Source organism: Scleropages formosus, chromosome 21 (assembly GCF_900964775.1).
Source record: "Scleropages formosus chromosome 21, fSclFor1.1, whole genome shotgun sequence".
Lineage (NCBI taxonomy): Eukaryota > Metazoa > Chordata > Actinopteri > Osteoglossiformes > Osteoglossidae > Scleropages > Scleropages formosus.
Genome location: NC_041826.1, coordinates 22,265,464 through 22,279,173, shown reverse-complemented (window position 1 = coordinate 22,279,173; position 13,710 = coordinate 22,265,464). Strand labels below are relative to the sequence as shown.

At 46.4% G+C, this 13,710-nt stretch overlaps 1 protein-coding gene across 1 annotated transcript; it reads right to left on the bottom strand.

The window, feature by feature from the left end:
* Positions 1–1,008: 1,008 nt before the first annotated feature.
* Positions 1,009–13,462, bottom strand: LOC108920824 (BEN domain-containing protein 4-like). Its single transcript, XM_029247143.1, has 5 exons — positions 12,935–13,462; positions 9,418–9,993; positions 6,871–6,965; positions 3,679–3,919; positions 1,009–2,825 (listed from the first exon to the last, which is right to left on the bottom strand). The coding sequence occupies exons 1-5, from the start codon at positions 13,275–13,277 to the stop codon at positions 2,611–2,613; spliced, it is 1,470 nt and encodes a 489-aa protein (XP_029102976.1). The 5' UTR covers positions 13,278–13,462; the 3' UTR covers positions 1,009–2,610.
* Positions 13,463–13,710: the final 248 nt, after the last annotated feature.

Sequence of the window (13,710 nt, the reverse complement as noted above, 5' to 3'; positions counted from 1 at the left end):
GAGGGTCATGAGACAGCGCTGTGTTCCTCCTGCACACCAAGGCCTCCAAAAGCATCATGGATGATAGCAAGAGGAGAACGTATTAAAGAGTGTTTGACATTGGACCTTAAATACTGCAAAATTGGCCTGAAGGATGGGTTTGTCAGAATCTGGGTATTTTTTTTGTGAGCTCGAAGCAAAAAAGTGTAATAGATATGTATTACTTCACTGGGTAGTTTCTGGAAAATTTTCTGATACAGCGATCATCAAGTAGGTAGGATGAAATCGGTCCTGCACGCCTCCACGAAGGTCCCCCCTGCGAACAGTACCACTGTGTTTCTCTTCTGAGTTTTGCAGGAAACTAAATGCAGAAATGAAAAAGAGAAGCAATTCCCCCCCACAACAAAGACATTTTACGAAACAGAATGAAGAGAGCGCAAGGAAAAAAATAAATGTTAACTTATTTTTATGTTTATTCATAAAATCTTAATTGTAAATCTACTTATGAGTGTACCTTGCATATGGAAAGGTTCTACAGCTATTAGATGCTGTTTACTTTTTATTAGTGGTAATTTGTGGAGAACCAAAGAAGAGGGCAGCTGGTAGTGCAGCAGTTAGAGCTTCTGCCTTTGGATCCAAAGGTCACAGGGTTGATCGCTGGCTGTAGTATCCTTGAGCAAGGTACTTACTCTAAATTGCTCTGGTAAAATTAGTCAGCTGTATAAATGGGTGAATAACTATAAACTTGTAATAAGTGTAACCTTAATAATGTGTGTTGCTTTGGAGAAAAGCATCAGTTAAATGAGTAAATGTAACCAGATGTGAAGCAGAATGGTGATGTACTGGCCTGGATGAGGCCTCCATTAAACACCTCCACCCTTTCCTCTTTGCTTAACAAGTTTGCTTTTATCATTTTTCAGTCTCTCTCAACTCAGGGGTTTTTCTCGAAGAGTCAGCAAAACAGCGACTGAAGAAAACTGAGCGAAACCACTTGTCTTTACTCTTCATGTGATGCATTACAGACATTAGATGTAACACAACCGAGTTGCGTTGGGAAAAAATTGTAATAACATTAAAAATATCCAACAGAAATGTGGGGGGGGGGTATTATGGTCTCTTTCACAGTGTTCACAGCAACAGTCACTTAGAATATAAAATCTTTGTTTAAATAACAGTTAAATACGCACACACATCGTTTCTAATTGGCGAGCACGGCAAGAGCGTTGGTCTAAGTTCCTTCTCCAGTTTTTCTGAAACTCTTGGGACGGTTTACATGAAAACGTAAGAAACAAAGTGTGCTACAAATATTTTGTAAAGGCTTCCAAGGAAGGAGAAAACATGTAGAAATCCAAATCCATGTATAAAAATAAATAAAAAGTATTCTAATTCATTAACAAAGGCAATTGAAATATTTTCCAGGAAGGCAGAATAGTGGATGGACGGTGTAACAGCGAACGTGGCAGAAACGTTGCCTCTCACATCGAGAAAGTGACAGCTGGGCTGGTGCAGGACTGGAGACACTCTACCGTAAGGCATTTTTACTCTTGCTGTCGAGCGGCTCTGCTGAGCGCGACGAAACGATATCACGCGTACCGCGCAACAGGAGCCCCGTCCGGTATTCAGGTATTCAGCAGTAATATGAAATGGTTAGGGTAAGGACAACTGGAGGTAATGTGGCCAAAACATTTTTGTTTTCGGAGCCTCCATCAGGTGTGCAAGTCAGGTGTTGTTCTGAGAGGTAACAGTCAGAAGTACAGTATGCACCATAGAAGAGTATTAAGGTATTTCACTATAGGTTTACAAATAACGTTGGCTCAAAAGTGCGTGGAATATGAAAATAAACTGATTTTTGCACTCATCTTGCTAACGGTGTATGAGCGAGAGGGAAAAAGAGGAAAGCGGAATGCGATTGGCTGGCGGGGGAACAAGTCACGGTCGTGGCACTGGGGAGCGCGGTATGGTGTTGTGACAAGTTACATTTACTCCATCGCCTCTATTTACGTGTGTTTTTGGACGAGAACTTTTGAGTAATCTTTTTTTTTTTTTAAGTAACGGTACTTCTCGAGTACTGCGTCCGGCTGCTCGACCCACCTCTGGCGGTGGGTCGTCCAGCATACAGAAGCCATTCTGCACGGCATCCGTTTCCACGGCGATGAGATTTATTGGCCTACGCACTCAAAAGTACCGCGGTAATGCAAGAGAGGACCAACCTCCCTGCAAAAGCTTTGGTTTTTCTGAAAGAAAAAAAAGCAGAGCACTTCTTTATGACTCAGTATACCGAGGCATGTCAACTAAAATTTCACCTTTAGACACAACGACCGGATGAGAGTGCGGAATGTTCCTCGGCACTGATAAATCGTAATATCGGTAATTTTTTCCTGGGGAGTCACTCGGCTCCTGGCGCAGTGTGTGCAACACTAGGACACTCGTACATTTTCTGTAACTCTGAGCGTCAATATTGTTCTTCTGAAGCGCTGCCCTGATCCTAAAGCAGAGGGATATGGTTTTACCACAGCGGCAAAGTGATGACATTGATGCAGGTGTACGGAAGTACGGCGAGAAGGTTGAACCGGGCCGAGAGGCTCGGCAAGCGGAGAAGTGGCCCCTTCCCCTTCGCGCTCTCGCTCCCTCTCAGTCCCCATCCTGCGCCCCACGCAGGTAGAGCTCGTCCTGTGACATGTGTCCATCGGAAATGCTGCCGCCGCTGCTGGCCCCGCCCCCCAGGAAGGTGCCCACTGCGCGGCCCTGTCGCGCGTGGCCCACGGCGTCGCTGAACACCTTGTTGATCTGCTCCTCGGAAGGCATCCACCAGTCGGGGTTCGAAGCGCAGTGCATGCGGATGAACTCTGCAAAGCGGCACACAGACGGAAGTCAGCTGTCACCGCATCCCAGAATGCACCTGTGCACCGACGCTGTTTTATGGGCTTTGCTGTACGTGCGCCCACCTGCGCCACGGCACCTGGAGAAGGGGCCACAACTCACACTATCAAAGGATCATGGACGCAAAACAGACAGAATTAATGCGGTGCCAATTACACACCAAACAGAACAGATGCTTTCCTGGTCTGACCACAAGCCCACATCCTTCTAGGAAGAGCCAGAACTGCACTCTCCCTGGGACTCAGCGTGGACTACGTGAGCTCCTGCACAAACCATGACCGTAGGACGCTCAGAACAGTCGAGGGCTGTAATGAGGACGTGGTGGCACAGCGATTAGCGCTGCTGTCTCACAGCGCCTGGGTTTGAGGATGTTGGTTCGATCCCTTCTCGGTCTGTGTAGAGTTTGCATGTTTTCCCCATGTCTGTGTGGGTTTCCTCCCACACTCCAAAGACATGCTGTTCATCCATAGTGTATCAGTGACAGAAAGAGAGAGTGTGTGTGTTCCACTGCTATATGGATGAGTTAACCATTGTAGGTAGTCTATTTAGCAGTGTAAGCCTTTGGGTGCTCTGGTTTCCTCCCACACTCCAAAGACATGCTATTCAGGTTCACCCATAGTGTGTGAGTGACAGAGAGAGTGTGTATGTGTTCTACTGATGTATGCATGAGTGACCCAGTGTAAGTAGTGTATCTAGCAGTGTAAGTCACCGCGGTGAATAAGGTGTGTGGGCTAATAACACTACATAGAGTTCATTGGAAGTCGCTTTGGAGAAAAGTGTCTGCTAAATAAATGTACGTATGGTGCCGGGGAGCTGTACCTCTGAGACAGGTGACCTTAACGGGGTTCAGCGGCCGTCTCTCTGGACCGGCCTCGCCTGTCTGCACAGAGCGCTTGCGCTTCCCCAGGCCGCACGAATACTTCAGCTCGTCGGTGGTGAAGACGAAGCGGATCAGGTACCGCAGCAGCCGCCGGCCATCTTTCTTGGAGGAATTAACCGCTTCGTCCCACTGCTTGCTGGTGATGAACACTGGGTAGTTGCCCAGGAGCTGTTTGCTGCCCTGAAGCAAGGGAACAAAAAAGGCTGCGTCACCATGGAGACAATAACGACAACAGCAATAAATCTCAGTTGTAAAGGTGGGCACTAAATGCTGAAAGCCCCCTGCCTCTCTGCCCCTCTGTATAAAGACACTTAGAAATAATTTGAACTTTCAGCAAAAAGAACCTTTGCATCTGCAGTCGTGGTAAATACAATAAATGCTTTAGGTCAGTCGGGAGAAATAAGAAAACCACAAAGCGGGGTAGGCAGTTTGACGTTTCAGAGCCGCAGGCTGTAGGGGTTTTTATTAAAGAGCAGCATAAACTTGAGTGGAGCTGCAACTGTCCACCTGCACCTTAGACCCCACATATTTCTGACATAGTCACTTCACCTGATAATTTATATATAAATCATACACATAAATTATGTACTATAAATAAAGAAATCCCCAACCCTTTTTTAATAAACTTGTTACGACCGGGAAGCACATTTTTTGCAGAATAAATCAAGGACAGCACAGCATCACAAATTTACTGGCTCTTTGTTTTAAAAGCAGTCAATTTATGGCCTTTTGAAGACAGAAACATGTTTTTTTTAATGTTTATTTCATTTTAATTGCATTTTCTGGACTGCCTGTTTATTGAAAATTTCATTTTTTTGTAGAGCAAAAGTGACCTGTGTTGATCAGTAATATGATGATGGACATTGTCTGTTCTTGGATGACGGATGGGCATTCTGGACTGAATGGGAGAGTGTGCAGACAGCATTTTTTTTTTTTTTTTTTTTTTTTAACATTTTAATGTTAAAATTTTCCTTTTTTTAACATTTTTACTCAAAATCAACAAAAAAATTTAAAGAAAAAATTCCTACAAACTATTCTTACTTACCATTGCTCTATCCAAGAGGTCTATACTAGTGAGCTTTTACTGTTTGTGACACAGGGATAGAAGACTTGCAGTTCGAATTGTGTAAACTTTGCATTATCTATATTTTTATGCTGTGGGGGGGATAACCTCCTAGCAAGAAAAAATTCTAATGTGAGGCATAAGAAATTAATTCAGCAAGATGCTGTCACATATTATATATAGATAGGAGCTATTGAGGTGGATATCTGGTAGTGCAACGATTAGTGCTACTGCCTCTAGATCTAAAGGTCATGGGTTTGAGCCCCACCTCTAGCTGTATTACCATGGAGTAAGATATCTACCCCAAAACTGCACTGCTAAAGTTACCCAGCTGTATAAATGGGTAAACAACTGTAAGCTGCTTTGGAGGAAAGTGTCAGATGAATAAGTATAAATATTATAGGGGTATGAAAAAGCATTTCCATATATAACACAAACACATGCCAGTTGCGGAGAAGCAGCTGTTGGTTCCCCAAAACTTAGGTTTATCTGCAAGGATGTTTGCACTTCTAACGGTGACCAGCGAGCCCCACCTCCCCCCCCCCCCGGACGGGTGCTGACAGGCGATGCCGTGAGAATGCTGTTAGCTGACTGAGTCACAATGTGGCTGTGACTGTTTTGACCCAAATCTGCTGCTGTTCTTCACCACCGCATATGAATTCTCACAAGCAGAGAAAGTGTTGCCACATCCTCTTGTAATGAAGCACATGTCGCATAAGATGGGCAGGTACACAGAACTAGAGCTGCTTTGCAGATCAACTGTTCATCTTCTCAGAAGCTGCTCACACTGACATTTGTTTAATATTGCAAACATGTTTACAAGGAACTACACATACAAATGTCACCTGTAGATGTAGAGTTAATGCTTATTTCAGCTTAATGCACATTTAGTTCCTTTTTGGGGGATGCTTTCTATTCAGCTAATTCCCAGCCACCTTACACAGTATATCTGCTGTTATTATTAAGCGTTGGCATCAGATCTCGTAAAATTCTTTCAAGTAAACGTTTTGCAATTCAACAGCCACATGCAGCATCATTCGATTGGTCGGGTTAATTCCACAACACCTGTCAGAAAGAACTTTCGGGGGGGAGTTTGGGATTTAAATAATACATGTACAAACCATCAATTCCTCCGTAGCATGAAAAATTAAGTCGGTTAAAGTGCAGATCAAAGAAAATAATGAAAATCCTTTAAATAAAATAGAAGAAAATGGAACATTTTAATAGCATTTAAATAGAAAATAGAAAAATCCTTTCCCCTCCTAGAGTCAAGAATGACTGATGGGTCCTTATGCCTAGGGGTTGATAGGGTTGATGCAGCCTCCACTACACTACATCTTTTTATGTTTTCTTCAAACATGAGCAGAATAAAATTGGTTTTTGAAACAGAAGTGATAATACACATTTACATTTATTTACTCAAACATTTTTCTCCAAAGCAACTTCCAATGAACCCTATGTAGTGTTACCAGCCCACACACTTTATTCACTGCAGTGACTTACACTGCTAGATACGCTACTTACACTGGGTCACTTATCCATATATCAGTGGAACACACACACACTCTCTCTGTCACTCACACACTATGGGCAAACCTGAACAGCATGTCTTTGAACTGTGGGAGGAAACCAGAGCACCCAAAGGAAACCCACACAGACACAGGGAGAACATACAAACTCGACACAGACTGAGCGGGGATCAAACCCAGGTCCTCTCACACCACCCAGGCGCTGTGCCACCGTTCTGCCCACAAAGTGGAACAGGTTTATGGACCTTTCACTAGTCAATATGTGGATGCCTAAAAAAGCAGTATTGAAAAATGATGAAAATAATGAATAAAACCTTTGAGATTTTAACATTAAGTTGACGGCATACAGGAATATTAACGTGAAATTGACCGCAAAGTGAACTAGTTAACGATCTTTTGGGGATTATTACTTTTCAGCAACATGTCTCTCAGGGAATCTTCTGCGGTCAGTCTGTTTAAGACAGAATGACTTTCAGTCCCCGAAAGCTGAGAGACAGTTTGTAAGGGTGAAGGGCTAAAATCAGGGTCAGTTTCCATACCTCTGTCAGTTGCTCCTCCGGTTGCACCAGCTGCTCCAGCTGATGGTGGTGCTGCAAGACGCTCTTAAAGAAGTCGAGAACCGTTTGACAGGGAACTGCCGTGAAAACAGTGCAAAAGGCAAGGAAAGAAAACAGTTAGGTAGCACTCGAAAGCTTCCTGAATTTCCACATCCTTATTCTTTGCGTTAAAACATCATGTGTCCTGGGAGGTCATGTGACTTCGATCGAAGGTGGCCTCTTAAATTCTGCCTCCGCTTTAGAATCTCAGATTGTAGTGTTTTCCTTCTCCTGTACCGATTCGAAGAGTTTACAGCTGACACCGTGTCTCACTTCCAGGATGACAAGGACTCCCCAGTTATTTCTACCAGATGCTCTCATAAAGGTAGAGGAGATGAGGGAGGAACTAAGGAAAAGAAGTCAACTCAGGGTCCCAAGGCCTGGGGCAGTTGCTATGGACGCATTTGAAGAAACGACTCTTTCTGGTTTAGTTTGTGCTTGTGGTTGGACCAGTTCTCCATCATTTGAAGACCTTGGACCCTGAATGAAACCATGAATGAAATGAACATGGTGCTTCACCCAATGAGTGATACCCTGGTGCTAACGTCACCGACTGTGCGAAGAACTTCAACAGCTGGACTGATGAGGTTGTATGTAGGTCTTCTGCTGTTGAGGATTTGGATGAATCACAAGCTGAAGAAGCAGCCGCACTGGAGCGAAAAGCTGTACGGAGCAGAAACTGAAGAACTGGTACAGCAGACCTGGTAAAATAATAATCTGAAAATCATGATCGTACATGAAAATGCTGACGGGAATATTCCATTCACACGAAATCTGCAGAAATCATTGGCTTCCAGGATGACATTTCCAGTAGAATCTAATCCAGCTCATGTGGTCTACGGATACCCGGCTGGGGCGCGTGGCCTGAACTCACCCAACTAGTCTGGATTTTTGCACTTCTCTCATAAAGAAGACATCTGAAAAGCTTCAGTGCAAAAACACAGTATCTCCTCTGAAGGCTTTCATCTGGGATACTAACCCATCTTGTCTACTGATATCCTCCCAAGATTATGTGAATTTAGAGCTGTGCCCAAGACTACACCTTCACAAAGCCTCACAGTTCTGGACATCCTGTCCGGCTGAGATGTATCTACGAGGGGAACATTGACCTGTTTGACAGCCTGGAATCGTCAGCTGTCCTCCGGCAGCTTTGACGACTGATTCCATCTCTCTTGTTGTGATCCAGTTCTGTGCTGTTTTTAAGCAAATTAAAAACTAAAGTTTCTTTGTTGACTTTCGGAGAACCAATGTTTTTTTTGGCCTTATTTGTGTTGTTACCGTCCCCAAATGAAGATCACTTGATAAAAGACAAAGAACCATGCCTCTTTAAGCTCTACCACACGTTTTCTTATCTACTTAAGTCAATGTTGTTGATGCCATCGAGTCAAATGTAACCCATAGCGACCACCCGTGTGGTTTACATGGCGTGAAAGGAACAGAACGTCGCCAGTGCCATCTTCTGTATTTTGGGGGAGGCACACGCAGGGAGAAACACGGAGCCACCGCGCACCTGAGCAGGGCTCGAACCCCATACCCGCCAAACAGCGAGGTACCACTCAAACCCGCCACCGCATCCCTCCCCCTCAAGTCAGTGTTAATAAATATTAATTTCATATGTTTTACGTATCAGCACTGGTGCCTTTGATTACAGACAGTCCACGGATTACGAACAAGTTCCGTTCCTCAGTTTGTCTTTAAGTCGGATTTGTACGTAAGTTGAAACAGTTACTGCAGGTACAGTTCGTGTCTAACGTCAATTAGTCAAATGTTTGTCTTGGCATATAGTATTTAGTGTACCTTTCTATGCATGAAAAACATTAAAAAAACACTTTCAGATACACTAAAACATCTTTAATATAACAATACAGTAATAATAATAATAATAATAATAATAATAATAAATGTTACTACAGTATTTATAGTAGAGAGACAGAGACACCTGGACAGAGCCTTTTCACTTTGTCCTTTAAAATTGTCCCGATCGTTGACCAACTGTAGCCCAACGCTTTTCCGATGTTCGTTGGTGTTTCACCCTTTTCCGATCGCTTTATTATTTCTGCTTTAGTTTCAGTCGTGATCGTTTTCCTTTTTCTTAGATGCATCACCATCACATGCATCCCAGTTATGCTTTGGTGCCATGTTTACGAGGGTAAAAACAAAAAAATTGAAGCCAAATAGAGTAACACGAGACACTGTTAACAGCAACGCGGTGCGACTGAAAAGAAAGAAGTCTGTCCTCCCTCGGGCTCACGAGTCAACGAACCGCTGTAGACGCTCAATGTTTTGATGCGCGTCGCAAAGTAGCGCCGTTTATTTTTACGAACCACTGTATGTAACTCAAATGTTTAATATAATAGGCTTCACGAGGGGTGGTTCGTAACTACGGGTTGTACATAAGGCGGACGTTCGTAACCCGGGGGCTGCCTGTATTTGCTCCCTGATTTCTTATTAGAGTTACAAAAATGAGACAGAATTATCTCCACGTGTCACCTGGCACGCTGTCCAGTTTTCGCCGAAGCTCCTCGTTCTCCTGTTGTAGGCACAGCACCTCCTGCTCGAGCTCCAGGCAACGCGGGCAATAGCTCTCTTCCTCGTCCTCTTCCTCGGGCAGGGTGGATGAAGGGTGCCCGTGAGATTCAGAAGGTGCTGGGGAAGCCCAGCCCCCCAAGGTGTGGGTGGGAGAGCTGGAGAGGGGATCGGCCTCAGCGGGGTAGCAGCAGTCCCTGTAGGTGTGGTTGAGTCGAGCTCCAGCGGTCAGGTGGCTCTGGAGGGAATCTGTGAAGGCACGCAGGAGGGCGGATGTCTGCAGCGACCTCCTGTGGACGTGGGGGAGCTCTGTATCCAGGTCCTCGCACAAGGCCTTGGACTCCCTCATCCCCACCTTGCCAGACTGGCACGGGTCCCCAGCCCTTTCCAAGCCCATGTAGCTGCCCTCCTCCTTCTTGATGCGGGACACCATGGAGGGTGGCGAGGAGGTTCCGGGGTCCAGGAATCTGCTGTTGCTGCTGAGAAGGCTCAGAACCCGACTGCACTGCTGAGCAAAGGCGTCCAGGATCAGTCGATTCTCTGCGAAGGACAAGAGCGCTCGGGTCACAGAAACGGCAAAGAGTCCTACCGTGGTAATCCCCCCACGGGGTGTAAATGTGGACGAAACCGAGGCTAAGGAGACCATCATCACACGTGTGCTACCCATGCGGACTCTGGCCGACTCAGGAGGGCAATTTTTTTTACCAATTGTTTTACCGTTCTCGTTTTACTCTGGTTTAACCCTTTGTGGGCTTGAACTCCTAAGGATTTTCACCATATAAGTGATGGAGTTAATTTCGACCTATAGTTGCTGCTATTTTTTGTGCAAAACTATTTATTCTGTATTCTGCTGTCCTCTGGGAGATGCAACAGTTGAATTTTATTATAGCTGAATAACAACAATAAAGATGAACTGGATTGAGATTTGTGGCTGCATGGTACACCTGCCAGATACTTTGTGCACCACAACTCAACCTCTAAATCCCTTGCAGCGTCCTCTTGCTAAGCTTTCGGATGAATTTTGAGTTCTCCCCCAGTGAGCAACTGTACTTACGAAAGACGCTTAATGGAAACTTATGTACTGTGAAGCATAAGAGAAAAAACTTTTTTTAGAAGAAAAAAGTCACAGCTGCCCCAGGATCGCTACGCCCGGTCTGTTTTTGGCCATCTGACGGAAACTTATAGGTCGATTGCATAACCACTTCCTGCCTCTGTGAAGACGGGCCGTTTCTCTTACGTTTGAGGAGCATTTCATAAGCCAGCATTAGGCCCATAGCCAAATGTGCATGTGACTACGTGTGATGCCTGGAGCCACGTCTCATGTCTGTCGAAACATCATCCAGTCACAATACTCCCCCTCAATTATCTTCACTTTTTTCAGTGCTAAATAGTACAATTTCTATATTCAAAATGTAAACAGTATTCCAAACTCAATGTGACAGTCTGCACTATGCATGGAAAGCACCTTTTTGTGTTTGCATAATATATAAATTCTGGGTTATAGAGGTGATTTTACATTTCATATGTGTGTCCTAGAGAGCCACTGAAAGATTATGAATTATTAATGTGTCATATTATGCAGCGACGGAGTCACTTCCACTCACATTCGCCACTCTGTGTTGTATATGGAGTACGGTAATACCATGCTTTAGGAGAAATGAGATCAGGCTTACCAGACCTTGCAGCCTTACATATTTCTAATTATATACTGGTATATATGTAATATACAGTATATATGTAATAATATATGAAACTTATCCATGAAGGTGTCTCAACTGACACATCAAAGTTCTGTCCACTGTATCTGACAAATATCCCATAATAAAACGAAACAAAGCAGCTCTTTACCAACATTCCGAATCAAATTTAATCACAGGAGTGCTGCTTTGTATGTGTTTTACATGCACAGGAAGGCGCAGTTTGACATGCAACACCGTATTTAGGGGCTCGAGGAAGCAGCGCCACACGTCCGAAAAGAAACACTTAACCAATGCCAAAAAAAGATATGGCAACCAATGAAGGGAAAGAGGCAAGAGTTTAACATTTATTCATTCAGCTGATGCTTTTCTCCAAAGCAACGTGCTGTGTTTTAACGATTTGTACAGCTGGGTAACTTTTTTTTTTTTACATGAGCAATTTGGGGTAAGTACCTTGCTCAAGAGTACTGAAGCAGGAGCTGGGATTCAAACCCGCAACCTTTGCCGCTAAAGGCAGCAGATGTAAGAACTACACCACCAGCTGCTGCTTTGAGACGGCATTTTGCGAGAAGGTGCCATCAAGGTCAGCAGGGGACACAAAGGACCGGCTCGGTAACACTAGAGAGGCGCAAACGAAAGACGTGTGTACGCAAGCACATGCTGACAAACACACTCTTGACAAACACTTGGAGGGCAATAACACACTGCGTTTACTGACACCTGTGCTCAGCATCACCACTGTTTTGTGTGTGTCTCTCACACTGTCAGACACACTCGGACAAACACTGATCCCTGCAGTGCGGAGCATCACAACCAGCCACAAGGCTGCAGGTAGCAGGAGTAGTTAAGGAACTGGACTGGTGAGCAAATGGTTGTTCCTTCAAGAACTGGAACAGGTGTTACTGCTGTGCCCCTAGGGAAAGACTGCTGTCTGCACACTTTCAACACAATATGCACATTTATTGAATTAAAAACAAAATAAAGTACTTTTTGCAATACATTTACTCATTTAGGTGACACTTTTCTCCAAAGCAACTTACAATGTTAGGCTACAATTACTTACCCATTTATACAGCTGGGTGAAGTTACGGGAACAATTTAGGGTATCCTGCTCAAGCCAAGGGTACTACAGCCAGAAGTAGGGATCAAACCTATGACCTGTGGGTCCAAAGGCAGCAGCTATAACCTCTACCAGCTGTCAACAGAAGAGGTGGCTGCACACAGCGCGGGGAAAATGACGCGCCTGTCGCGCCGCAGCGCTGGATGCGACTTTTACGCACCTTCTAAAGTGTCCTCGAGCGCCGGTTCGCAGAGCAGCGTAAAAAAAAAAAAAAAAAAGTGCACCTCTCACATACTGGTACTTCCATGTGCTGTAACTTCTCTTCAGTGGCAGCACTAGTTTACCACACGCGTGTTTTCCAGCGGCGCAGGACGAGGAGCGCCGTTAAAACGACACTTCGGGACTCGATTGAAGTGCGATCGCGCGGCGAGAATAAAGGAGCCGCTCGGATGTGTCGCAGAGCGGCCGCCGAGAAGGGAAACAAATCACTGCGTTCCACACGTTCGCGTCGGCTTCACTTCAGGAAATCGTGCTCTGCTTTGCTTTTCTCGCACACAAAACCAACCGACCAACCAACAAACAAACAAACAAACGCTCGCGCCTGTCAGTGTCACCGCTGTCTGCCGGCTGCCCCCCCGCCCCACCACGACGGACACGCGCACACGGCCGTTTCCCACAAGGTGACACCGCTGCGGACAGTAAATCGTGGTACTGCGGCTCGTACCTGCGCTCATGCCTTGGCTGCAGTCCGCGGGCTCGAGCCGCGCCGCAGCGCTACCTGACGGCCACCGGGGCGCGCGCTGTCCCGCGAGCGGCGCCGCGCCGGTCGACGTGGACGCGGCGCTCCGCTGGTGGAGCGCGTTCCCGCAGTGGGCGCGCTTGATCGCGGCGCGATGCTCGGCCTGCTGCTGCGGATGAGGATGCTGCGGGCAGAAGCTCAGAGGCTGGAGCTCCGCCATCGCGGCGCTGTCGTACCGCGCCCTGCCCACGGTCCTCCTGCCGGCGAAGGGGCCCCGCAGCCGGCCGCTGATGCCGTGAACCATCGACCCCTCGTCGGCCGCCTGCATGTCAGCCCACGCCCAGCTCTGTCGCTGCAGCCTCGCGTGTGCGCCACCGTGCGCGCGCAGGTCCCGGTTCCCCCCCACCCGGAGGGATGACTTTACTGACAGGGCGGTGGACCAATCCCCTGAGGACAGCGCCTTGCAGCGGTCGGCTCCGGCTCCGGGTCCGGGGACACCTGTCGGCCACGTGTCGCCAGCTCGCACGCGGGGCTCCCCCCGCCTCCCACCCTTCTCTGGGTCGCGCGCCCTCCAGCCGATTCAGCGCAATTTTGAATGGAGACAATTGCTCTGGTCCTGCGCTGGAAAACGTCACCGCCGAGACCGAGACGTTACTTTCCGCTCTGTTGCCGCGTGCTGCTTCGCTACCTGTTGTTGGCACTTCACTATGCAGTAGAGTACAGTGGAATACAGTAGAGTACAGTACGGTCCCGCCACAGCG

Bases quoted from the DNA above. Each gene is read 5' to 3' on its own strand.
- LOC108920824 (XM_029247143.1), bottom strand. From the start codon at position 13,277: ATGCAGGCGGCCGACGAGGGGTCGATGGTTCACGGCATCAGCGGCCGG. The intron at 9,994-12,934 runs GTACGAGCCGCA...TGTCCTTCGCAG, and splicing joins CAGCCAAGGCATGAGCGCAG to AGAATCGACTGATCCTGGAC. The intron at 3,920-6,870 runs GTATGGAAACTG...CCCTTGCTTCAG, and splicing joins CGGAGGAGCAACTGACAGAG to GGCAGCAAACAGCTCCTGGG.